At 54.3% G+C, this 22564-nt stretch overlaps 10 protein-coding genes across 10 annotated transcripts; 5 read left to right on the forward strand and 5 right to left on the reverse strand.

Annotated features, from left to right (window-relative positions):
* Positions 1 to 509: 509 nt before the first annotated feature.
* Positions 510 to 1339, forward strand: EI97DRAFT_359341 (uncharacterized protein; the record flags this gene model as incomplete). The annotated part of the gene is made up of 3 exons (XM_033794933.1): positions 510 to 691; positions 762 to 839; positions 901 to 1339. Coding segments are annotated over 3 exons (699 nt in total), but the record flags the coding sequence as incomplete, so codon positions are not given.
* Positions 1340 to 1665: 326 nt separating this feature from the next.
* On the reverse strand, positions 1666 to 3836 carry EI97DRAFT_371497 (MFS general substrate transporter; the record flags this gene model as incomplete). Its single annotated transcript, XM_033795293.1, has 4 exons — positions 1666 to 2198; positions 2266 to 3044; positions 3135 to 3450; positions 3503 to 3836. The coding sequence occupies 4 exons, from the start codon at positions 3834 to 3836 to the stop codon at positions 1666 to 1668; spliced, it is 1962 nt and encodes a 653-aa protein (XP_033657165.1).
* A 747-nt stretch (positions 3837 to 4583) lies between these two features.
* On the forward strand, positions 4584 to 6832 carry EI97DRAFT_455848 (UMP1-domain-containing protein; the record flags this gene model as incomplete). Its single annotated transcript, XM_033800679.1, has 6 exons — positions 4584 to 4784; positions 4841 to 5055; positions 5109 to 5737; positions 6071 to 6153; positions 6257 to 6674; positions 6765 to 6832. The coding sequence occupies 6 exons, from the start codon at positions 4584 to 4586 to the stop codon at positions 6830 to 6832; spliced, it is 1614 nt and encodes a 537-aa protein (XP_033657166.1).
* Positions 6833 to 7603: 771 nt separating this feature from the next.
* EI97DRAFT_182011 (ubiquitin-like protein) lies at positions 7604 to 9093 on the reverse strand. Its single transcript, XM_033793519.1, has 3 exons — positions 8126 to 9093; positions 7941 to 8024; positions 7604 to 7812 (listed from the first exon to the last, which is right to left on the reverse strand). The coding sequence occupies exons 1-3, from the start codon at positions 8670 to 8672 to the stop codon at positions 7658 to 7660; spliced, it is 786 nt and encodes a 261-aa protein (XP_033657167.1). The 5' UTR covers positions 8673 to 9093; the 3' UTR covers positions 7604 to 7657.
* EI97DRAFT_430663 (uncharacterized protein) lies at positions 9026 to 11027 on the forward strand. Its single transcript, XM_033797746.1, has 2 exons — positions 9026 to 9125; positions 9188 to 11027. The coding sequence occupies exon 2, from the start codon at positions 9515 to 9517 to the stop codon at positions 10739 to 10741; it is 1227 nt and encodes a 408-aa protein (XP_033657168.1). The 5' UTR covers positions 9026 to 9125; positions 9188 to 9514; the 3' UTR covers positions 10742 to 11027.
* Positions 11028 to 11505: 478 nt separating this feature from the next.
* EI97DRAFT_492184 (uncharacterized protein) lies at positions 11506 to 16088 on the reverse strand (the record flags this gene model as incomplete). Its single annotated transcript, XM_033802303.1, has 7 exons — positions 15734 to 16088; positions 14939 to 15675; positions 14881 to 14905; positions 14834 to 14847; positions 14734 to 14794; positions 11757 to 14694; positions 11506 to 11543 (listed from the first exon to the last, which is right to left on the reverse strand). The coding sequence occupies exons 2-7, from the start codon at positions 15634 to 15636 to the stop codon at positions 11506 to 11508; spliced, it is 3774 nt and encodes a 1257-aa protein (XP_033657169.1). The 5' UTR covers positions 15637 to 15675; positions 15734 to 16088.
* A 989-nt stretch (positions 16089 to 17077) lies between these two features.
* Positions 17078 to 18765, forward strand: EI97DRAFT_439950 (Phosphomevalonate kinase; the record flags this gene model as incomplete). Its single annotated transcript, XM_033799591.1, has 2 exons — positions 17078 to 17349; positions 17634 to 18765. The coding sequence occupies 2 exons, from the start codon at positions 17078 to 17080 to the stop codon at positions 18763 to 18765; spliced, it is 1404 nt and encodes a 467-aa protein (XP_033657170.1).
* A 76-nt stretch (positions 18766 to 18841) lies between these two features.
* On the reverse strand, positions 18842 to 20082 carry EI97DRAFT_430667 (60S ribosomal protein-like protein L35). The gene is made up of 5 exons (XM_033797747.1): positions 19995 to 20082; positions 19807 to 19821; positions 19680 to 19744; positions 19474 to 19626; positions 18842 to 19420 (listed from the first exon to the last, which is right to left on the reverse strand). The coding sequence occupies exons 1-5, from the start codon at positions 19995 to 19997 to the stop codon at positions 19279 to 19281; spliced, it is 378 nt and encodes a 125-aa protein (XP_033657171.1). The 5' UTR covers positions 19998 to 20082; the 3' UTR covers positions 18842 to 19278.
* A 168-nt stretch (positions 20083 to 20250) lies between these two features.
* On the forward strand, positions 20251 to 21086 carry EI97DRAFT_370472 (V-snare-domain-containing protein; the record flags this gene model as incomplete). Its single annotated transcript, XM_033795234.1, has 3 exons — positions 20251 to 20313; positions 20362 to 20475; positions 20583 to 21086. The coding sequence occupies 3 exons, from the start codon at positions 20251 to 20253 to the stop codon at positions 21084 to 21086; spliced, it is 681 nt and encodes a 226-aa protein (XP_033657172.1).
* Positions 21087 to 21252: 166 nt separating this feature from the next.
* Positions 21253 to 22424, reverse strand: EI97DRAFT_182180 (uncharacterized protein). Its single transcript, XM_033793520.1, has one exon. The coding sequence runs from the start codon at positions 22363 to 22365 to the stop codon at positions 21406 to 21408; it is 960 nt and encodes a 319-aa protein (XP_033657173.1). The 5' UTR covers positions 22366 to 22424; the 3' UTR covers positions 21253 to 21405.
* Positions 22425 to 22564: the final 140 nt, after the last annotated feature.

Raw genomic sequence — 22564 nt, forward strand, 5'->3', positions numbered from 1 at the left:
TGTTCGGAGTCGGGGTATTCTCTGCAGAACGATAGATGAGCAGAACGACAATACGGGCCAATGATCCGGAAGAATCGGTATTCATGGAGGGGGACGCATGCTGCTGAATCGCCGCTCTGAGCCGGGAGCATATACTCCGGTTCCGGGCGGTGTACAGGAAGAAAGCAATGATATGGTTTTATAGGGAGTCATGCCTGACCAAAAGCGGGAAGAGGGATGGGTATAAGTCGAACAGAAGAATCAGAATAAAGGCGCCGTTCGCTCAATTGTAGGCAACTGTGCGGCTTCATATTGGAGTTTGAGAAAACCTCTTGTTGCCTTGACGCTAAACTCAAAACGGTAGGATGCCTAACCCACCTCCAATGTTTGACGAAGCGACGACAGGTAGCCTCCACAATATAAGAGTCCAGATGTTGGGTTTGAGGCGCCCGCATATGGAATCAGTGACCGTGAAAGCGTTGTACAACTCTTCAAAGATTTGAATTCGCACAGATATGGCAGCCGCCGAGGAAGCGCGAGGTATACTCTCTCACCTCCTTGCCAAGCTCGAAGACGGCCAGTTAGGACCACACAAGAGATATGCCGATTGGATACAGAAACATGGGAGACAGGAACTAGAAGGATTCTTGTACGGCTGCTTGAGACCCGAAGTTCTCAGCCATCTCCAGCTGGGAAGCATGAATGTTACGTCGTAAGTCAAGATTAGCACGTGACAGCCCGTGTCTAGGTCTGAGAAGAACACTGATCGATACCACGCGCAGACTAAAGAATATCGGTGGCGATCTCGCATATGAAGGACGAGCTATCTATATACATGGCATCTTAGGACTCGAGAGGCGGTACGCATAGTACCCCAAATCCGTCAACCGCAAATCCAAGATAACCTCTAACGAACCCCAGAACACGCATCTACATCGGCCAATCCACCTCCCTCCGCCCCCGCCTCAAACAACACTGGAACTTCCGCTACCGCCGCGACAACCCCTCGCTGCACTACTACGCCATGCACAACTCCGTCTTCGACGTCTTCTCCGTGCTTGCTACCCTGCCGTCCCCTTTCTCCCCCTCGTCTCAGACTCTCCCGGGAATGGATCAGCCGGATTTGCTCCTTAATGTCTTGGAGGCGTGGTGCTGCCTTTTGTTCCGGTGTCTGCCGCCGAAGCTGTTGAAGGAGTGTTTGCCTCCGGGTATACGGGCGGAGAGCAAAGATTTGCAGAATGTTGCGCTTAATGTAGCGAATCCGTTGGATCAGGGCGATAAGGGTTCGATGCAGTGGGTGGACCTTAGCGGCACCCAAGATCCTCTAATTCAAGAATATCTGAAAGAGGTGGAGAGGAGGACGGCGCCGGTCGCGGACATCAAGCCGCCTGTAGTGATGCACGATGAGGACGTGAAATCAGCTGCGCTGATTGAGCGACCGCCGGGGATATTCCTCTCGTCGACGACCCTAGTCCTTGTCGGTAGTGCGGTCCTTGTGGGGTTCTTGCTGTTGAGGAGAGGGCCCGGCGGAGGTGCGAGGTGAGATGTGCCTCATAGCAACTCTCCTTTACGCCTATGTAAATACTTGCAGTGGGCGGCGTTTTGAGGTCACGTGTGTATATTATACGGAAGTCTATTTACTGTCTTTTGAACTGAGACTACAAAAGACGATTTGAGCGACGATACTCAACTCGCAACAGCAGCCTTTCCATTTCCTGGTTGCGATGTTGCTTGCTCGTCTTCATATCGCTTGATTTCCACCTCTTCCCGATCCCTCTTCGCTGTCCGTCTAAGTAGCGACCAAAGAAACAGCCCATACAACACATAGCCCTTAGTCTCTTCACTCGCCACTGTCCCATGTTGCCCCTTCCTAGGCGCCTTTCCAATCCACACATTACCCAGACAGAGAGCGGCAACGATACTGAGCCCCATGATAGGCAGTACAGCAATGAATGCCCACATGACGGCTTTAGCCGCCAAGTCTTCAACGGCGAGTCTCTGCTCAGCGGGCAGGCCGGCGAGGACCTCGAGACTGGGTGGACCGTGAATTGCACCGCTGCTATTCCCAATGATCGAGTGCAGGCCTGACTGGTACTTGTTGCTGAAGACGGAGGCCATGATGGAGATCCCTAGCGTTTCGCCGAAGGCAATCACAAAGGAGAGGAGGGATTGGATGGCGGGGATGCGGTCGGGCCAGATGCCCGCTGCATGTAGGATAACTAATGAGCGCTGTGTTAGTATCGTCGGTCGCGAAAGATGGAAGGAATTCGAGAGATGCAAACTTACCGGGCATAAAACGTAGACCCGTACCTACCCCCGACAGTGCCAACATGCCGTTAACCAGAGCCTTTTGTCGGCTCGACACCGCCCACGCCAACAAGGCAAGACCCAGGCCTTCAATAATAGAGCCCGCAAACAAGGTATAGTAGGTCTGCCTCGGCCAGATATTACACAGATACATGGCGACGTACACCCCTACTCCCAGCCCAGGCGTATAATAAAGAAGCTGCACACCGGCCTTGGACGCCGAATAACCCTCCGCGAACTGGAAATAGTACGAAATAAAGTAGAAGGCCGACACGAGCGAAACCCCAGTGGCAAAATTGATCGTCATCAACAGTGCAGTATCCTTCTTTCTGAACAAGGTAGACGGCATCATGGCAAGTTGATTCGGAAACAACTTTGCAGTGAATCTTCCTGGACCGAGAAGGTACTCGTGTAGGAAGAAGGCAGCGGACATTACGCCGCCCAAGACCAAAGGGGCGATAACGGCAGCACTATTCCACGCGTACTGCGGCCCTGCCCACATGAGAGCGAGGATGATAAGACCGATCCCGAGGATGAAGAGAATCATACCGGGCCAGTCGAATGTCCTGATCCCGGCTAGATAACCTGTACGACGAGACTCGCTGGCTGTAGGCGATAGACGACCTCTGACGAGATCCCTGCGCATGAAGAGATAGATTAAAACCATGGAGACGAAGGCGACTGGAATGGGCAAGATGAAGCAGTAGCGCCAACTTGCGCTGGTGAGGTAGCCGCCGATGACAGGACCGACGGCAAAGCTGGTTAGTTTCTGTTAGCAGGAAGGGTTGAGCCAGCTGCAGTGGATGCCCCTAATAAGCAGCCTTTACAACAAGAGGAGTGATTCGCACCTAATCCCATTGACCAACGAAAAAATTGTATTATTCTTGGAGTTATCCGCCAACGACACGTTATCCGACAGCACAATGTGGGTCAAATTCGTGATTCCCGCCGCTCCTACCCCTTGCAACGCTCGCCCAAATAGCAACATTGGCCAAGTCGCCGCCGCGGCACAGAAGACGCTCCCAATCAGGATGAAGAACATGTGGAACTGAAGCGCAGCGTGGCGACCATAGACATCGGCAATCTGGCCGCTGGATGGGACGAACGTGGTGTAAGTAAGCGTGTAGGCTGCTACGATCCAGTTGAAGGATCCACCGAGGCGGTCTTCCATGGTTCAGTTTGGGTGCTTTGCGTAGTCTTGGAAAATTGAACTCACTGAAGTGGGAGGAGATACTAGGCACCGCAGGAGCGACGATGGTGGCATCCACTGCTGCCAGGAAATTGGGTAGAAGCAGGCCCAATATCAATTTCCAGCGGTGCTTTCGTCGCTCGGATGCTTCTCGTTTGATTCGAGCTTTCTCCTCTGGACTTAGAACATCGGGTGCGGGTGTTGCCTCTTCGAGATTGGGAGGCGGGCTGACAAGTTCCTGGTTTTCTCTTTCGGGTCGTTGATCAGTAGAGATCCCGAGCAGCAGATGGCTGTCGTCAACGGTCGGAGTGTGCTTTTCTTTGTATTTCCTTCGAGCATATTTGAAGAGAGTGTATGCCATGCTGTATGGTGTGAATCAGTACTGTCGCGATTTGTAGCCGTAGGTGATCACGACGAGTTGTTGAAAACCGAATTCGATGCCTCCTCAGATTTACAGTAATTAGGCGTCAAGACTGCGCCGCAACCATATGAGTCGGATTTGCGAAATCGGTTACTAATCAAGGCATAGATCCGCACTGCCACCTTCATCCCTTCATCCTTCATCCCTACCCAGTCGAAGCGATTGGTAGTTGGCGTGTTGCCCAGTTCTCTTCCAAGCCGGACATCTCAGAGCGCGTCAATGCTGAACCCGCCTACCGCCGAGGAGTGGCAGTACAATTCGGACAGTCAAGGGGGTAGAGTCTACAGACAACTCGGTATCAAATAACTTGACTGGTAGCGTTATAACTGACCAAAATTAACCCGCAAACGGCTAAGGCTTACGAGTCCGTCATCCTTGGCTGCCAATCCGGAAGGTGAACAACTGGCATAAGCCAGTACGTGTTCTATGAATCCTACTTCATCAAGACCCTTTTAGATTGACTGGAAGACAAGGAAAAGAATTACATTGGAAGACGTTGAAATGAAATGAATCCAGCTCAATTTGAAGACGTTGAAGTAGCGCGGATGCCAAGCCATCTATCCAAAGCCACCTAGCTAAACATAGATATGCATACTGTGTAGCTCCCGAGCTCTGACGCCACCTTCAGACAACCACATCTGGATGTCCCGCTACCTCCCCTCTTATCACAATCCCACTACTGTCTTTATGGCCGGAGGTTCCATGAGCATCCTCATTAAGGGGGGAGCTACAGCCGCCCTCGTATACAGAGCCTGGAGCAGGAAATCATTAACCTCGGCGGGCATATTTGCAGCGTTCCTCACTGCCGTCGTGCATTCGGCACATCCTTGGATAGCACCCTTTGCGCTGCTGTGCGTTTTCTTCCTGACCGGTACATCTGTGACAAAGGTATGGACATACCCCTTCTGAATCAATTATGCCGGACTTCAACTGAATGTTATCAGGTCAAGCACGATGTGAAAGCCAAGCTCACGCAATCCTCAACCGGGGCGTCTGGAGGGGAGGGGCCCAGGAACCATGTCCAAGTCTTTGCCAACTCGCTGGTCGCCTCGGTCCTAATATTACTCCATACATGGCAAATAGTAAAGGATGGGACCTATCACGATGAGCGGTCGTGCTGGCATCGACCTGGGGATGTTTTGGTTGTGGGCATCGTCGCGTAGGGCAGAGCTTGGATTTAACAGAACGAAATGGAAACGCTGACCATTGCAGCAACTACGCCGCCGTTGCAGCGGATACGTTTTCCTCCGAACTGGGTATCCTGTCGAAGTCCAAACCCCGCCTTATCACCGCACTATGGCGAGTCGTACCTCCGGGAACAAATGGTGGTGTGACCTTGACTGGTCTGGGAGCTGGAATTCTTGGTGCGGCTTGCATAGCTGTGACTTCCACAGTATTACTCCCGTTCTGCAGGGAGTGGTCGCTCTCAGAGAAGGCTACTTACACCCTGGCCATGACGCTTGCTGGGCTCAGCGGAACGCTTCTTGATTCGCTCTTGGGAGCTTTGTTCCAAGCCAGCGTCATCGACATTCGAACTGGAAAAATCGTCGAGGGAGAGGGCGGACGTAAAGTCTTGGTGCACGGCTCGCACTTCAACCTCAAGGAGACGGCCAAACTGCGGAGTCAGATCATCAGCTACGAAGAAGGCAAGGATGCCGTAGCGAAGAGCTCAGCGATCGATGTAGATGATTCGATCAAAACTGCGAGGAAGTTGCAGCAAGCTGGGGCATCCGGGACTGAAGTCGCCGACAGGCAGCATGAGAGTCGTAAGGTTGCAGTGGGCAAGGACATTCTGGACAACAACGCCGTCAATCTCCTCATGGCGGCGCTGGTCAGTGTAGGTTCGATGGTCGTTGCTTGCATGATCTGGGATATACCCCTAAGCAACGTCATTGCCGGCTAGTGGTCTGCGTAGATGAGTCAATAGAGTCTATTGCATTTCGGCATTCGTAACTACAATGCGTTTATCCTCTGTGCTTCTCTGGGATAAATTATTCATGATGTGATGTCCGACGGCGCTGCCCGTGCCAAGCCGCTAGGGTGGCGCGTCACTCCGCCGCCTAGAGCTCCAGCTATCAACTACAGGAACAGCTCCACGGCTACACCACCACATTAGATACCCAACATTCCCAATTTTGCTCCGCCGCGCAGTCAGTACTGACTCTACAATCGAGACACCAGTCTGTTCGTTGCTGAACTCACCCAAACCCCGTCCGCCATCCGCACCCTCGTCCCAAGCAATCAGCAACCCATCATGGTATGTCCAACACCCCAAGAGCAGCGCTTTGCACCATCCACCCCTCTTTTCACTCCCGAACCTCCAACCTCTCTCACAATCCACTAACACCCCCATCACCCAGTCCTCCCTCCGCTTCATCCCCCCAAAACCACACCCCACGTACCTCACCCCCGAAACCTCCGCCCCGTCCGCGCCCGGCGTGCACGACACCCTCCGCTCCCGCCTCGGCCTCTCCACCACCCCCATCCCCACTTCCTCCTCCTCCTCCACTAGCAAAACCCCGGCTCCCCAACTGCAACTACAATCCACGCACCCCCTCGAAGCCCGCCTCGCGCAATGGCGCACCCAGCAAGACGCCCTCAAGATGGAGATGCTGCGCCGCCAATTCGGCATCGCGGAGCCCGTGCGCCGGGGCATGGAACTGAAGATTGCGCGCGAGGGCGAGTGGAGGCCCCAGGTGCTGGGCGGGCCGAGTAATGTGCATAGTGATATCTTGGCCGGGAGGGATGCGGAGATTGGGTGGGAGGATGTGTTTGTTGGTGAGTTCCACTTTAGTCTCTCACTTGTCTTCTTTTATCATTATCATTGGTGTTGTTGGAGGGAGCAGTAATGACTAATGAATCGTATAGGGAATGAGAATCGCGAAGTGCCGGATTTCCATACCGAGATGGAGGCTAGGAAGAGGATGAACTGGTAGATGGGCATTTTTAAAAGTTTGAGTGAGGACTAGGAGGTATTGGAGCAACGGATCCGATCAACCTGGCCGTTCAAGTGAGACAGCGAACTTTGGAATGCTCCCAGTCAAGCCATCCGGAGTATTTCGTCACGGGTGGTGTCAACCAACACTATGGTAATGTCCGACCATGTACACAGCGGTTAGACAAATCACGAAGCAAGCGAACAATGCAAGATGACCATGCAACAAATGAAATAGCGGTTCGCGGTCTCTAGATTTCTCCGCGGACGTATAAATATGTGCTTATCACCATCCCTTCGTTCCGACCCCAACTTGAACGCAACTACTTGTACAACGGTGGCTGATCAGCCACTCCTCAGCCCGCACCACTCATATGCACTCCTGGAAGAAGGAAACCGACAATGGGATCCCCATAGTATGAAAAGAATGTAACCGTGCCCATATGCGCCTTGACAAGCCCAACCGCACGACCCATAACGCCACTTATAAATCCGAAACCAAGTTCACGAAAATCCTCTATACGCTTTAATGAGATCGACGATGAGCAGTCGCAATGATAATCACCATGGTCTCCTCGACACTGGCCGACGGCTCCACGAAGATCCAATCCCGATCGCTCGCGAAGGCGATATCAGAGAACCTGCGGCCACTGGAATCGTGGCCGTCCACGACATGCCAGTACTCCGGGGACGCCATGGCGAGGGATCCATTAAGATAGGCGCCGAAGATGGCAGCTATACTAAGGGCATCGTCGTCCAAGGTGCCGTTGCATATGGGACACTCTAGCGAACAGCCGTCAGCACAAAAGCGAAGTGCCAGCGGCGTTCATAGGATAACGCAACGGCAGCCAGCATGCGTTTCTTCATCGCCTTCTCTTCTGCTGCCGACTTTGCCGGTCTTGGCGTCCTCTTCGTCGACGACTTCCTGCGGCTTGACGGTCATGTGTACCACATTAGGGGCTTCGGTTTGGAATCGGCATTCTGTGTAGACAGAAATGAAGAGTCAGCAAAGCCATTTTGAAGCAGTGGGGGCGAGGGTGGAGCCAATTGACGTAGTCTGCCGTGCTGGGACAAGCCGCGCCAAGGCATTGGGGAGCTGGCATCCTTACCTTTCAGTGGTGACTTATCATCCAACATGCGCCCAAAATGTATGAGGCGTATCGAACTTGGAGAGGTCGGCCGAGGTTCCCATTCTAGTTGCGAGGTCAGTGCCTTGAACGGAGTATTGGGAAACGCTGAGGGTAGCAGATGCGGACACGTCGTTGAGCATAGCATCCCGGGAAGAAAGTCGCACCTTCTCGCCAATCCCGCCATATCAGCTCTTTGAGGGTGTAGACACTGATATTATACGGGTCCATATCATCCACGCTGACATTGCGCTTCCTCAGATATTTCTCGTCAATCTTGTAGGGATGCCGGGCGCCAGTGGTCAGTAGTAGTGTGATGACAACAACGGGACCGTTGGAGGTGTCGGGCTTCGCAGCTGGCGTGTCGGTCGAAGGACCAATTGCCTCAGACTCGGTGCGTTCGGGTTGGACCGGAGGTGCGGGTTTGGGTGCTGTCGTAGGTTCTGTAGATGCTGGGGGTGTTGAAGTGGTCGGTGCGGCCGTCTCTTTATCTTCTGCAGTTTCCGGCGCTGTTGGGGGCAATTCTGTGACATTATCTGCGGCTTCGTCGCTGGGTTCTGTGGGAGGTGCTCTGGAAGCGGACGGTGGGAGCGTTTCCATTTCTACGGGGTTCGCAGAGACATTTGCTTGCTGGCTTGTGGGCCGCGATGAGGATGTGCTTGGGGGCTGGGGCGGCGCAGTCGGCGCGGAGGAGTCAGCCGTTGAGGAGGCCATGGCCGGGTCTAGGAACGACTTCGTCCCGGCGGCGACGGCAGCGAGCAGGTGGGTGTCGCTATGAACCGGCGAGGGAGAAAAACCAAAAGAAAGTGTCGGTATGGATGGAGAGCGCAGGCAAGCGCTGTGTGTGTGTAGATGCGTTTAAAGAATGAAGGCACTTGCACGGGTTGAAGCAGTGGGTGGGAGTTGAGTGACGATGGAGATGATGGGGGTAGTCTCCACGCTTGGACGCAGCCCGGCGGCGGTTTCTTGTCCTGGCCGTTCCCAGGGGTCCCTTCCCTTCCAAGGTTCCCTTCAAAGCGGGTGCCGCGGCCAGCAGCGACAGCTGGAGGAACGTACTCCGTAAGGCAATATTAAGGACACAGAAAGAAAAGAAAAGAACAAAACAAATAGTCTTCCGATAATCTAAGATTCTAATGATTCTACTGCGAATTGACCTCTGGAAGTCTCGTGAGTCTCATGCGTGCGATTTCAATGGCACCGGAAATAAGCCCAGCTCACATCATGTGAAGGACAAGAACGAGACAAGCACCATTTGAAGGATCCATTATCCATTATCCATTATCGCACCCCGCAGTGCACAGCCCTTCTGCAAAACTGCTGTTCGGTCAGGTATGACGGTGTTGATACCCAAAAACATGACTAGGTCACGGGGTTCGGCTTTGACCCTGCTGGGCAGGTGGGAAGACGCCAAGCTCCTCCCTGACTTCGTCATCGATTCGTGACAGCTCCCCAGAGCTCAACCTCATCTACACATCGCCGAGTACCCCACCCCTGCCAACTCTCCTCCCCACCCTTCCGCGAACCTCATTGCTCAATTACATGAAAAGAGAAGAGCCATGGTATTACAAGGCGTAGGAAACACGGCCTCGGACGGCTTCAGCGACAGTCCGGCCCCCAGCGATACCGACCCATATGCATCCTCCTCCTCCTCCCCGTCCACCTCTTCCAGCTCCGCACGACGTTTCGACGACAGCCAATTGCGGAAACCCGCACCCATAATAGGAACCCTCATGGGCTACAATGCACACTCCTCTCGCCGCGCAGCCGAGCAGCTCATCTGGTTCGTGGAACAAAAAGTCCGCCGACCTCTCACGCCCGAGGAGGCCCAGGCCTTCGCCTCGCACTCGTACGACGCCTCGATGGTCAAGTACCGATTCGCGCTGTTCGGAACCGCAGTCGGGGCGTGGAAATTCTACAAGACGACGCCGCAGAACCGATTCCCCTTCGTCACTCTAGACGAACAGCGGGTGGAACGCGTCCTGTCCAGTTTTCTCCGCGGCGTCAGCCCCCAACAGCTCCGACGTACCGCGTACGGTTTCCGCCTCATGACTTGGTTGTGCGTAGGCAACCTCATCGCCCGCGGGGTGGGCTTCGTCGTGGCTCAACCCATTGTTGCCAGGAACGCTGCGCAAGATCCACGACTGGCCCGGTTCGGCGTGGATCTGGTGGCTGCACAGGGCGGTCGTGCCCCCGGACGCCCGGTACAGAGGAACCCGGATGGAACGCCGGTATTGCCGCCTCATGCTGGTGCGCCTCGGTGGCCGGCGCCCAGGAGAGCTCCAGCCCCAACCCCAGCAGCCACATCCGATGATGGCATGTCCCCAAGTACCAGCGGGGACGATTGGTCCTCCTCCGGGTATGGGAATGATTCCACTCTGGAACAACAACAACAACCACGGCCACGGCCACCTATCCGCAGTCCTCAGCCGCTACGTCCGCAATCTAGACAACAACAAGAAGAAGACGACATGTCCCCCACAGGCGGCCTCTTCGAGGAAGAAGTCCAATCGCAAGCTCGACCCGGCGAATCTACCTGGGACCGTCTTCGCCGCGGCGAGTCCTCTGCGCCTGGCCAGCGCCCTCCCCCTTCCAGACGTCCAGAGGTACCGAGACGTGGTCCTGTGCCTCAGAGCGGAGAAGGGGGTTTAGGGGATAGTTTCACGTTTGCGGAGTCGGAGGAGGAGCGAAGGAGGGCGCAGGAGCAGGCGCAGAGGGAGTTTGATGCGAGGATCGAGAGGGAGAGGCAGGGGAGGGATTTTGGCGGCGAGGAGAGGAGGTGGTAGCGTCATTGGCGTCTTGGGGCTTGGATGGTGGGTGGGTATGCGCTTGGATAGGTTGAGCGGGTTGGGCATCGTAGCTGAGGGCTTTGTATGATATCCACGAAGACGTAACAGTAGGATTAACCGCTGCATCAGGTAAATGGTAAACATGGGCAAGCCACTTCGACATCTTGGAGAAGAAGACGGGGCCCTGGCTCGCATACCTGTTCGTTCCCTGCATAGTTCCAACGTACTACTGAACTCCCAAAGGAACAAAGAACCATCCATCCCCTTCCCATTCCCCGTACAATCAAGAAAGGCCTCATCACTACATCAACACAAGCAAATACACATATACATATTACATTTCCCTCAACTTCATCTAACTAGCCCACTCACAGCACCTATGCTAACCCCCCCAACCCTCCTCCTTCTTCCATAACGCCCAACGAGTTAGAGAGGAGATCGATCTATCCGGGTATTATTACACGAAGACAACTCGTCCAAACCATATCCGCAATCTCAAAAACGCCGAGATATGTATGATACATCCATTCACCCGGGAAAGCGAAAGGATTGCGGAACCGTATCATCCCAAGATTCAACCGCAATGGTTTGGAATGGGGCCGGGATATCCTTTCCTTCCCTCTCGTTCCTTCCATTCCTTCCATTCACCTCGCCAATTCTCGCCATTCTCGCCGGCCCGGAAAATCGAAGAGATCAAAAACAAAAAACGCCGTGGCTGTGGAAGCAAACGGATATCCAGACCCAGTGAATCCCAAGTCCCCTTATAGACGCCTCCCAACAGAAGGAAAGGTGTGCCCAGCTACGATGCCCGTAACCCATTAGTAAGAAGAAACCAATGGCGTTCCGTCCGCAGGGGCAAAATGATTCGTTTTCTTTTTCTCTTGTTTCTTTCTCGGCCGTCAACAGGGAAAACGACATAGGAAAGGAACATGCATCTCCACCAGCAAAACCTCCTTCTCAACAACTCATGAGCGCGAGAAACTACGCTCACCTTACCCCACCACAGATACACCCCTCCCACCGCCCACCAACTCCAAAATCTTGCCCGCCACCGCCGCCGGGTACCCCCTGGCCAACCCTTCGTTCACCACGCCCATGGCCCCCGCGCGATCCTCGACAGCCAAGTAGGCCCTCGTCATGGCCTCGTACGTACTCGGCTCGCGCCTCTCCTCGGGCACGGCATCGTAAATCGCTCGTGCCTTGCCAATGTCGTGCACGAGCGCCCAGCCGTGGATGAGCGAGTTGGCAATGTACGGCGTCATCTCCACGCCGCGGGATTTCATTTCGGCGAGGACGGGTTCGGTGTCGGCGATTTGGTGGTTGGCGACCATGGCTTCGAAGAGGGCTTGGTACAGGCAGGCCTGGGGGCGGATGCGCGCGTCGGACAGGACAGTGTCGAAGAGCTTCCTCGCACCCTCCATGTCGTGGAGGACGCAGCCCTTGGCGTGGATGAGGGACGAGTAGTGGACAGCTTCGGGGATGGCGCCAGCTACACGGATCTGCTCGAGAACGCCCTCCGCAGCCTCCATGTCGACCGGCTCGAGCGTGGCGTACGTATCGATGAGCAGCTTGTAGGTATGAGTCGTCGGCTCGATCCGTTTCGATCGCATGCGCTCGTAGTACGCGAGCACCTTGCTCCGATCCCGCTTGGTTGTCAGGAAGAACTGCATCATGCTATGATACGGCGCCGGCCTCGGCTTGTAGTTCGGCATACTCTCCATTTCCTCGAACAGTTCCTCGGCGAACTTCTCGTCGCTGACGCGACACAGCGCGTTGACGATGGTGCCGTAGGTGACGCTCGTGGGACGGATGCCCAGGTTGCGCATCTCGGAGAAGTAGAAAAGGCAGTCGTCGATGCGGCGGGCTTTGCCGAGTTTGCCAATGAGCGCGTTGTACAGGAAGGAGGAGGGCTCGACGCCTTCGGCTTTGGCGCGGTGGAAGATTTTGACGGCTTCGGTCGCCTCATCGAACGTCTTGGTGGATTCTTTGAGAGTGGTAATGTACAATCCGAAAGTGTTGGCAGTAGGAGCGGCGCCCATATCGAGGAGATCCTGGTGGTATCGAGCGGCGAGGTCCCGTTGACCGGTAGTAAGACAAGCTGCAACCATGGCGTCGAGGATAGTCACCCAGCCGTACCGGACAATGCGATACTGTGGCAGAAGGGGAACGTCCTGTTTGGCCAGGTTGAGAATATCATGGGCAAGGTTTAAACGGTCCTCCTTAGCAGCAGCGGTGATGAGCTTTGCATAGGTGAAGAATCGAGGGTGGCGGCCGGCTCTGCGCATATTCCTGAACTTCTGCAGAGCCTCGTTGAGATGAGAAGCTGATCGACCGTGGGTCTTCTCAAGGAGCTCAGTGATGGCTACTGAGCCCTTGTTGTCGGTTGTTGCGGCATAAGGGTCGTACGTGTCTTCGAAGGTATGCGCAGTCGGGGGAGCAACAGCGTGGACGGGGTGCGCAGGTGATGGAGGGACAGGTTGGACCGGGTAAGGGGTGAAGGGGGTGGCAGGGGAATACATCGACTCAGGAGCAGGGTGCTTGTACTTGTACCATTGGTGTTGAAGATCGCCACGGTTCAGTTTGGCAAGGACTTGCTCGACGAGGGCTGATGTTGTCTTGTTGACGGCCAGACCAGTAGAAGTGATAACTTCCAGAATATGAGCGAATCGAGCAACATGTCCGACATCTCCACTCGCGCCGTTCAGAATCATGCCTGACTGAACCTGCATGAGTAGAGAGAGATCCGGGAAGCTGAGCTGAGCAATGGCCTCAGGGCCCATGCCAACCAGGAGGTGATGCGCGACCGAAGTGACGAGACCGCCATTCTCGATCATTGACCACAAGAGCTCCATAGCAGCACGTCCAGGCAGGACGATACCGCGCTTCATCATGAACTGACCAATGACCTCGATGGCTTCATCAATGTGCTCGACAACCTCCATCTTAGCGTGGTGTGAATCACTCTGTGAATCCCTAATGCGGGCAAACATCTGACGGCCCTGACGGAGACCACGCTCAGCCTGGCCACTGCCAATGAGAGCAATGCTATGCATTGCAGTAGGTTCGATGAAGTCAGGCTTGGTCGGGGACAGCTCCAGCATCCTCCAGAAGATCTCAGCCGACTCGATATCGCCGTTGCGGATGTGCATGGCTCCCATCGCCATGGCTGGACGAGCAAGATCAGCCTCCGCAGGTATCGCCTCGAACGCCTGGGTCGCAATGTCCATGACATTATCGTCCGCAGCCTTCACGCAAATAGCAGCCATCGCATCTCCTCGCGCCTGGGGGTTGAGAATTTCGGTAGCGTGCACAAAAGCTTCCTTGAATGATCCGTTCTTCAACCATTCCGGGATGAAGGCTTTTAGGGTGACGATGTCCCGCACACGTATGACGTCCTCAGGAGCCGAGAGTGCCTGCTCGATCTTCGAAAGGAATTTCCATCCTCCCTCGAATCTGCCGCAGATGGCGTACGCCCTAATGAGGGCCGCATAGACATCGTTGTCCTTCCGTGCGAGGCTGACATCTCCATTGTCGTTGGAGATAGCAAGGGCCTTGTACTCGTCATAGCACTCGACAGCGCTCTTGAGATCTCCCGACTTCCCGAAGGCGTGGATCATTGGTACGAACATGTCGGCAGCCGGAGTAACTTTCGTCTTCTCCATATGCGCATAAATCTGTACCATATCTTCCACGCAGTCGCTCTCCGCACATGCCGTGACCAGGAGGCGATACGTGTTGTCCGAGAAGGTGGAACCGGATTGGTTAGAAATGGCAGATTTGAAGAGCTTCACAGCAATCCTGAGAGAACTGTCCTCCGACAAGATCGCCATCTCTGTCTCGTTCGAGTGAAGCATGAACTTCCCTTCCTCTTCCATGCCGCCATATCTCAACCGTTTCTCTTCAAGGCTCTGTTTCATGGAAACAACCTCCAGTGACCTCTTCGAGAGCAACTCGATCAGCGTAGCGTAAGTAGCCATGTCAGGGGCCACCCTACGCCTAAGCATATCTGAGTACACATCGAGCGCCTTCGGTACGATCTGATGCTTGGACCTTGGGAGGTTGATCGCTGCAGCCAAAAGCGCATTGTACGAGGAGACTGATGGCTGGACGCCCGATCGCAGCATCAACTCAAAGACAGCCGGGATTTCCTCGAATTGCCGCCTGTCGGCGAGTTTCCGCAGCTGAGCAGTGTACTCATCGACATGTTCAGGGACCTTGGTGACGACACTGCTGTTGCTGCGGCTCAACAAGCTCGATTCGACCAACGTATCGGAAACCGTGGCAGGTGACTCGGAACGCGCCTCTTCGACTGGTGACAAGGCCTGCGTGACTCTCTCCACGAAAGCAGCCTGGATCTTTGCCTTCTCCTGCGCGATTGCTTCCTCAACCTGGGAAAGCGCGATTGACTCGACCTGCTCGTCTGTCACAGACTTCTTCATCTCCTCCACCTGGCTCGTGCTGTAGGCGCGGTTGAAGCCGGCACGCGCCGGCACCGTGGGTTCCGCATCTCCATCAGCAATCGCACTCGTATCGTCGACTGGTACTTCGTTCTTTGCAGCCACGGGTTGAGGCTTCCACTCAATGCGCTTGCGGAACTGGAACTGCGACCAGTCCTTCTCATCGATGCGATGCTTCTGCCATGCGGCATAGTAAGCCGCAAGGCCCGAATCTTGCTGATCACTATGGGCAAGCGCCTGCTTTACGGCGCTTGAGGTCGAAGTCGAAGCAAAGGCATGTTGGTTTTGCTTAACGCCAGGCTTGCGGAAGCGGTCATGGTGAAACGAGGCGAGGGGGTTGTTCTGCGAGACACCGGCGACGACGGATTGGGCGTATCCGTGAGTAAAGCCTTTGGAGATAGTCTGGCGGGCGAGGGTGAAGCTCTTAAAGACCATTTAGGATATGGATGGACCCTTCGAATGGGAAGGGTGAGACTGGGGAATGGTCAGTCACGCGGAAGGATAATACAGAGAGGCAAGGATAATGACATACTATTATTCTCGGGTCGTGGTAAAGTTGCAGGTTCATTTGACGACAGGTGCCGCCAAAGAACGCGCCGAAGAGGGTAGAAACGTGGGAAGCGATGTAAAATATCAGGCGCGAAATGGCCAGTGTTCAACTGGAAACCGAGGACTAACGGGAACGTTTCCGTCCCGTGACGGGTGAAACAGTAAGGTGAGAGAAGCAAAAGAGACGCGCAAAGGCGAGACTACAAAGTGGCCTGAGGAATAATGAGAGAGTGTGGGAGGGAGGTGGAGAGAAAAGGGAGAGGCGTCATCCAGCACGGATACAATTGCCTACGTCAGGAATGTTCTCGCGGTAAATTACTCACCTCCGACCTTTTTTCTCGCGCCCATGCGCGCCAGTGCCGCAAAAGGGAGGCGTGTCATCTTCTGCCTGCCCAGCGACGCCAATCCGTGTCATCCCGGCGACTCGGATGTCGGGGCACCAGCGACGCCGGCGCCGTTTCCGTGGTTCCCTTATCTGATCCACGCCCTTCTCCGCCCACACGGACGAGCAAAGGGTGAATTGAGAATTGCCAGTACAAAAAACTGTCCAGATGCTCCATTGGATGACTTCAATGATGCCATCGACTACTACCATGACGTCCAGCACTCTCAAAAGCACTCACAGACTTTTGCTATTTCTTCATACGCAATCGAGTTCCCCTCGTACGAGGTGACACATCAGCTTCGTCCGACATAGCCGTCTCCAACTTTTGTCCATGACTCCAACGAAAAAGTACCGGCTTGGAAACGAATTGCTGACAAGGCGCCCCGCCGTGCTGCGCCACGCTCAAACAACTTGGCTAGTGTTGCTCGAAGGGCAGATGACAGGTCGATATTTTCTGGCCTATGTTGGTATTGGCCAATCAAAAGCGGCCGTACGGAGGCGGAAGAAATTCCCCGGTTAGAAAAACAAATGGTGTGGGGACATTGGACGCGTTTCGTATTTGCCCATCGTCGATGATGATGAACGGAGGTAGCGGTACTAACGCAGGACATAATAAACAGATGGGGGTCCTGCACGTGACATGAACTTTTGACTGCATCCTCAGTGAACATCTGCGTCCGACGAAATTCTTCGAGGGAAAGGCGAATTTGAAACAGGAATATATCCAATTCTTGAATAGAGATGGCGGGAGGAGTAGTGTAGCTCGAGACTGACAATGCAAAATCCCCAATTCCACTGATCGAAAATTTCCTCCCCGTACTCCTCCACTCACACAGGCTCTTCAGCTTCACCACTCTATCTTCTAACCCCAACCCCACAGTAACAGTCCTTACCACCTACCACAGATCCAACACCACCATCCCCATCTAAACCGACACACAAATGACCGCCTCCACGCTCCCTCCAAAAGCCGTCTCCGCACCAGGCAAAGTCCTGCTGGCAGGCGGCTACCTCGTCCTGGACCGCAACTACACAGGCCTGGTCTTCGGCCTCGACGCCCGCATCCACGTGTACATTGAGCCCATCAAGACCAAGAGCGGCGTCACGCTGTCCGAGATCATTGTAAAGAGTCCGCAGTTTCGGGAGGCGACGTGGGAGTTTGGGTATCGGTTGGTGGAGGGGGAAGGGGGCATTGGGGTCACGCAGTTGAGGGCGTGAGTATATTTCCCATTGACTTTTGAATTGTCTTTATTTTCTCTATTCGAAGCCATTTCTGTCATTTATAATTCTCTGTCCACTTTCTATTTTGATTCGCTGGATTACCGACAATCCCATCTGTCGTCGTCCTATTATCATCCCCTTTCGAAGTCTTGGCATCAATCCCATCCCATGGGATCCCACGTGCCCTCGGACAAAAACATCCCTCAAGTCTTCCCAATACCCCATTCTCGACCCTTCAACTCTTTCTTCAACAAAGCAATAGCTAACCCAACCCCAGCAACCATACCCTCCCCCTCCGCAAAAACCCCTTCATCGAAACCACCCTCACCTACACCCTAACCTACATCACCACCCTCCTCCCGCACCCGCACCTCTCCCCCTCCACAATCTCCATCCTCGCCTCCCCAGCCTACTACTCCAACCCAGGCACCTCCCCTTCCTCTTCCACCTCCTCCCCCTCCCCCTTCCTAAAATACCCCGTCTCCCTCCCCGAAGCCCACAAAACAGGCCTCGGCTCCAGCGCCGCCCTCGTCACCTCCTTCACCGCCGCCCTCCTAACCTACTACCTCCCCACCCACATCTTCGACCTCGAAACCGACGCCGGACTCCGCATCCTGCATAACCTCTCGCAGGCGGCGCATTGCGCGGCGCAGGGCAAGGTCGGTTCCGGGTTCGACATCGCGTCCGCCGTTTACGGGAGTTGTTTGTACCGGCGGTTTTCCCCTTCGCTGCTTTCGTCCCTTCCGGCCCCCGGCTCGCCGGGATTTTCTTCAAAGCTGAAGGCGTTGGTGGAGGGGAGGGATGGCGCAGAGTGGGACGTCGAGATTAGGAAGGCGGCGATCCGCATGCCGAGGGGTTTGAGGCTCGTCATGTGCGATGTGGATTGCGGGAGCGAGACGCCGGGCATGGTGAAGAAGGTGTTGGGGTGGAGGGCGGAGCATAAGGACACCGCGGATCGGATATGGGATGCGCTGCAGCAGGGTAACGAGGAGTTTGCGGCGGAGCTGACTAGACTGGCTGGGGAGGAGGAAGATGCTGGGAAGGAGAGATATGCCAAGTTGAGGGACATCATTGCGAGGAATAGGGCTCTGATTCGCGAAATGGGTCAGGCGTCGGGCGTACCTATCGAGCCGCCGCAGCAGACGGCGCTGTTGGATGCGTGCTCCAAGATCGAGGGGATCATTGGAGGTGTGGTTCCCGGTGCGGGCGGATACGATGCTGTAGTGCTGCTGGTGGAGGATCGGGAGGAGGTTATGGCTGAGTTGAAGAAGTTACTGGCGGGGTGGAAGGAGGCTGCTGATGAGGAGAATGGTGTGAAAATTGGGAAGGTTGGCATTCTGGGCGTCAGGGAGGATATGGTGGGTGTTAGGTTGGAGGATCCAACGGGATATACGGACTGGCTGGACTGATGTAACTCCATTTGGGAAGTTTTCACGATTGGCAAAATGATACGGATAATAATGCAGTTGGGTGAAAGGGTAATTCGGAAAACCAATATCAGTACGTGACGAGCCGTCCTACGCGAAGGCCATTCTCGTCTCCGCCCATAGACCTTGTTGCGAAGACATAACGTCAATCCAGCGTCCAGGTTGGTTGTGTTCACTTTTGCTTTCTCTGGAACCTGCGTTTGGGTGCTCAGTCACTGAAGGGCGCTTCCACAACACATGCCGAATCTCGATTGCCAGTGGTAAGCTTTTGATTCATGGTATTCTTGATACGGACGCCAACCCATTTCCCGAGAATATCGCCCATTCCCCAATCACCACATCATCGCCATCCGAATCCATCCAGTCCATTCCAGCGCGGAGGAGAAATTTTTGGGATGGCACGTAAGGGTACATTGGTGAGCGCTAGCTGGTAAGCCCCGGCAATGCAATGCTTCGTCAGATAAAGGAAGAGAAAAGAGACCCCCGGCACACCGTCTATGCCTTGACAGCGTACTTGCGCTGAGGGAAGTGGATCTGCTTCTTCTTCGCCTTCTCGGTGATGAGCGAAGCCTCGTGCTTGGTGAGTCTTCGGCGGATGGCGCGGGTCTGCTTGGGGCGGAGATCGAGAGGGGTGTACCTGCGATGCATTAGGTACATTCACGAGTTATAACCTGAGCCGCATCTACGCACTTCTTGCCCTTATAGAAAAGGCGAAGTTGCGCCCTCTGGTTGGCGTTTATGACGGTGAGAACGCGAGCAATGCCCTTGCGCACATCGTGGATGCGGGTGAGCTTGGTGGAGGCGCCGCCGGCAACCTTGCTAGTCCTCAGGTTGATCAATTCCCTTCCACACCCGTCAGTATTTTCTTCCGCTCCTTCTTCTAGCGAGAGACCCACGTCTTCAGCTCTTCCAGCTGAGTCTGCAACTCCTCCTTCGACTTGTTCCACAGCTGTGCGGTCTTCTACGGCGGTTGTAAGTATAGGCTCGTGCGACGGTCTCGACTTTATGCGTGGGTTTACGTACGACTTTGCCGGTCGACTAAAGAAACATAATGTTAGCATGTTGAATTTTCGAAGGAGTAATGACGACGGCAGCGATATGCAGACTCCTCGTCGTGTGCAGCGAAGGCCCCCCACACACGCTTCCCCTCCAGATGATGAATTCCGTAATTTTCAAATTTGCGCAGAGATCCAAGCGTGAAAGGGACGTACCATCTTGCCTATAATGTTAGTGGAACCGGGAGGCGTGGAATGAGGCTATCGCGTGTCGTCTTCACAAAGCGTCAAAGTTGTCTCGCTGGAAAATGGAGGCCAAGCGTGGGCTCCAAGCGAGCGGAGGGGAATTAATCCGGTACCGAATTGGAAGGGGGCCGTGCAACCCTTGCCCCAGTTACGTGTGCCTGCAACAACGGACCTTCAATGTGACGGGAGGGACAAGTGATTCCGTCGCAATAAGGACAAGTAAAGCATGTCTTCAAAGGGTGGAGGATGGGCGCAGCTGCGTCAGCAGGCGCGTGCTCTGGAAACGCAGGTATGTTGCGCAACAACTACGAAGATGCATCTTCTCATTCAAAGGTAGACTGAGACTCTATTCCATACATATTCCCAGTATGCGTCCATGAGCAACATTCCCTTGAAGCCGACAGAAGAGGAGCAGAAATGCGAGTCACAACTGCGCGAAATTCTAGAAAAGGTAGCCTCCTCATTCGCAGATCCAACCTGCTGTCGGCGGCTGTTTGCCATGAGCATGCGCCAGACAGAGCTGTTTGGAAGGGAGCTTGAGTGCTAATGGGCTTGTAGAGGGAAGCGCTCGTTTCGCAGTTAGGCCGCTTGCTCGATTCCGAGTCCGCACACTCCTCCTCAGCTGTGAAGCAGAATAACCTTGCCCGACATCGTGAAATACTCCAGGATCATCGCCGCGAGCTGAGCAGGCTGAAGTCGACGATTGAGGACGCTCGAAACAAAGCAAACCTCTTATCGAATGTCCGGTCAGACATAAACGCATACAGATCCGGGAATCCTGGCCAGGCCGAAGCGGAGTATATGCTGGATGAACGCCGCCACATAGACAACTCACACAACATGGCAGACAGCGTGTTAAGCCAGGCATACGCAGTGAACGAGAATTTCAGAACGCAGCGTGAAACGCTCGCGAACATACAAAGAAGAATGGTCGGAGCCGCAAGCCAAGTGCCGGGAATCAATAGTCTCATCGGCCGGATAGGCTCGAAGAAACGCAGAGACGGTATCATTCTGGGTTGTTTTATAGCATTCTGCTTCCTGATGCTTTTGTGGTTTCGTTGAGGCTGATAATCCATGTTTGGCGTTCAGGAAGGCGTTCCATATCCCATAATGGGTTTCATTGTCATTAGGAGGTGGAGTTGACTTCCCTTTCGCGTTTCTACATGTATGATACAGCTGCCGCTCTAGGCTAGCAGAGCGTTCGCTCGTCGAGCGATTGAGCGAGCATGAAGCCCAATATGACTCTTTCCATCGTGACCACGTTTCTTGGTGAGGTGGGTTCCAGAAAGGAACCTCAAGTTGCTGCGTAGTGATCCCATTCTCAAGATTTTCGCTCGGTGGCTGACTGTGCATCGGGGCCCTCATCGACGTGGTTTGTGAACTACCTCTGCCGTTTTAAGTCTTCCACCCTGGCCAGGAACGTCCTGTACTCCTGGATCAATCTTTGCGCTCCCCTCGTCAAGTCTTCCTTCTCCGTTCCCTCTGCATCTGCGCTTCCGGCCCACCGAATCTTACAATTCTCGTCAAGGAGATACACATAACCAACTCGGCCGTTTAACAAGCCGATTTTCTCCCTGATGACATCGCTTACACCTCTTCTGATCACAAAATATTTGTTCCAATCTTCCTCTGGTCGCTGTCGTCTGAGTTTCCATCTGAATATTGCCACTATCCATGCCTTCATCGTGTTCTCCTCGACATTGAGATCCACCATTTGCGCTATATCCTTATTCTCTTCCAATAAACGTCTTAGTTCAGGATTTTCCTTTTTCCCAGTGAAGCTCTGCGTCTGCTCCTCTCCCCAGAGGGTACCAAATATATTGACGACGCTTATCTTCCCGTTCAGTATCGGCGTGGTATCTGCTTCCCTTTCCGCCAACGTTTCGCCGTGAAAATTGGGGAAGTATAGCGCTGCCTCCTTCTTGAATATCCTTGGATTGGCCATGAACGTCTTCCCCTTCCTGTACTTCCTGACGTTCTTCAAGTCCCGGAAATAATTCTGTTGCCACTCCTTCACGAGGTCTTTCCGCTTTTCCAAGTTGCGGTCCAACATTGTTGCTCCGGTATAAGTCTTCTTTTCTCTGCCTATGGATTGGCCCGGTTTCGGGGGATTGGGGAAGCCAATCGGCCGGCCAAGTGGCTGAGGGATAAATTCTGGCTCGTCATCTTTGAGCTCTTCTGAGGAATTTGCGGGACGACGGAAGGTAGTTGTGGTTGCGAAGGGTCGAAGCGGGAGGAGGAATCCTGGAAGTGTGAGGACTCGTCGCTGGCATCGTATACATAACGAAGGCTTGGCAGTTACTACTCTTCGAATTGGAGCCGTTATTCGCGTTTGCAACATCGTGACGGTTGGAGCTTCTCGCCCAGGAACTGCAAAAGAATGTATAGTCTTCTATCCTGGGAAACTTTCTGCTGTTTCCAGAATAACCGGCGCTAACCCGATAAGGGCCGCTTACCACGTGATAGCGCGTCGTTCTCGGACCCTGCCCACCCGCGTCAACCCTTGCAGTTCTATCTGACGCGGTTGCCTTTCAATGCAG

This window comes from Westerdykella ornata (assembly GCF_010094085.1).
Source record: "Westerdykella ornata strain CBS 379.55 unplaced genomic scaffold EI97scaffold_3, whole genome shotgun sequence".
NCBI classification, from domain to species: Eukaryota; Fungi; Ascomycota; class Dothideomycetes; order Pleosporales; family Sporormiaceae; genus Westerdykella; species Westerdykella ornata.

Coding starts and splice junctions, on each gene's coding strand:
- EI97DRAFT_182011 (XM_033793519.1), bottom strand. CDS start 8,672: ATGGCCTCCTCAACGGCTGACTCCTCCGCGCCGACTGCGCCGCCCCAG. Junction 8,025..8,125: donor ATGGCGGGATTGGCGAGAAG/GTGCGACTTTCT, acceptor CCTCGCAACTAG/AATGGGAACCTCGGCCGACC. Junction 7,813..7,940: donor TGATAAGTCACCACTGAAAG/GTAAGGATGCCA, acceptor CTGTCTACACAG/AATGCCGATTCCAAACCGAA.
- EI97DRAFT_430663 (XM_033797746.1), top strand. CDS start 9,515: ATGGTATTACAAGGCGTAGGAAACACGGCCTCGGACGGCTTCAGCGAC.
- EI97DRAFT_430667 (XM_033797747.1), bottom strand. Junction 19,627..19,679: donor CAGCTGGAAGAGCTGAAGAC/GTGGGTCTCTCG, acceptor CGGGTGTGGAAG/GGAATTGATCAACCTGAGGA. Junction 19,421..19,473: donor CTTTTCTATAAGGGCAAGAA/GTGCGTAGATGC, acceptor AATGCATCGCAG/GTACACCCCTCTCGATCTCC.
- EI97DRAFT_182180 (XM_033793520.1), bottom strand. CDS start 22,365: ATGTTGCAAACGCGAATAACGGCTCCAATTCGAAGAGTAGTAACTGCC.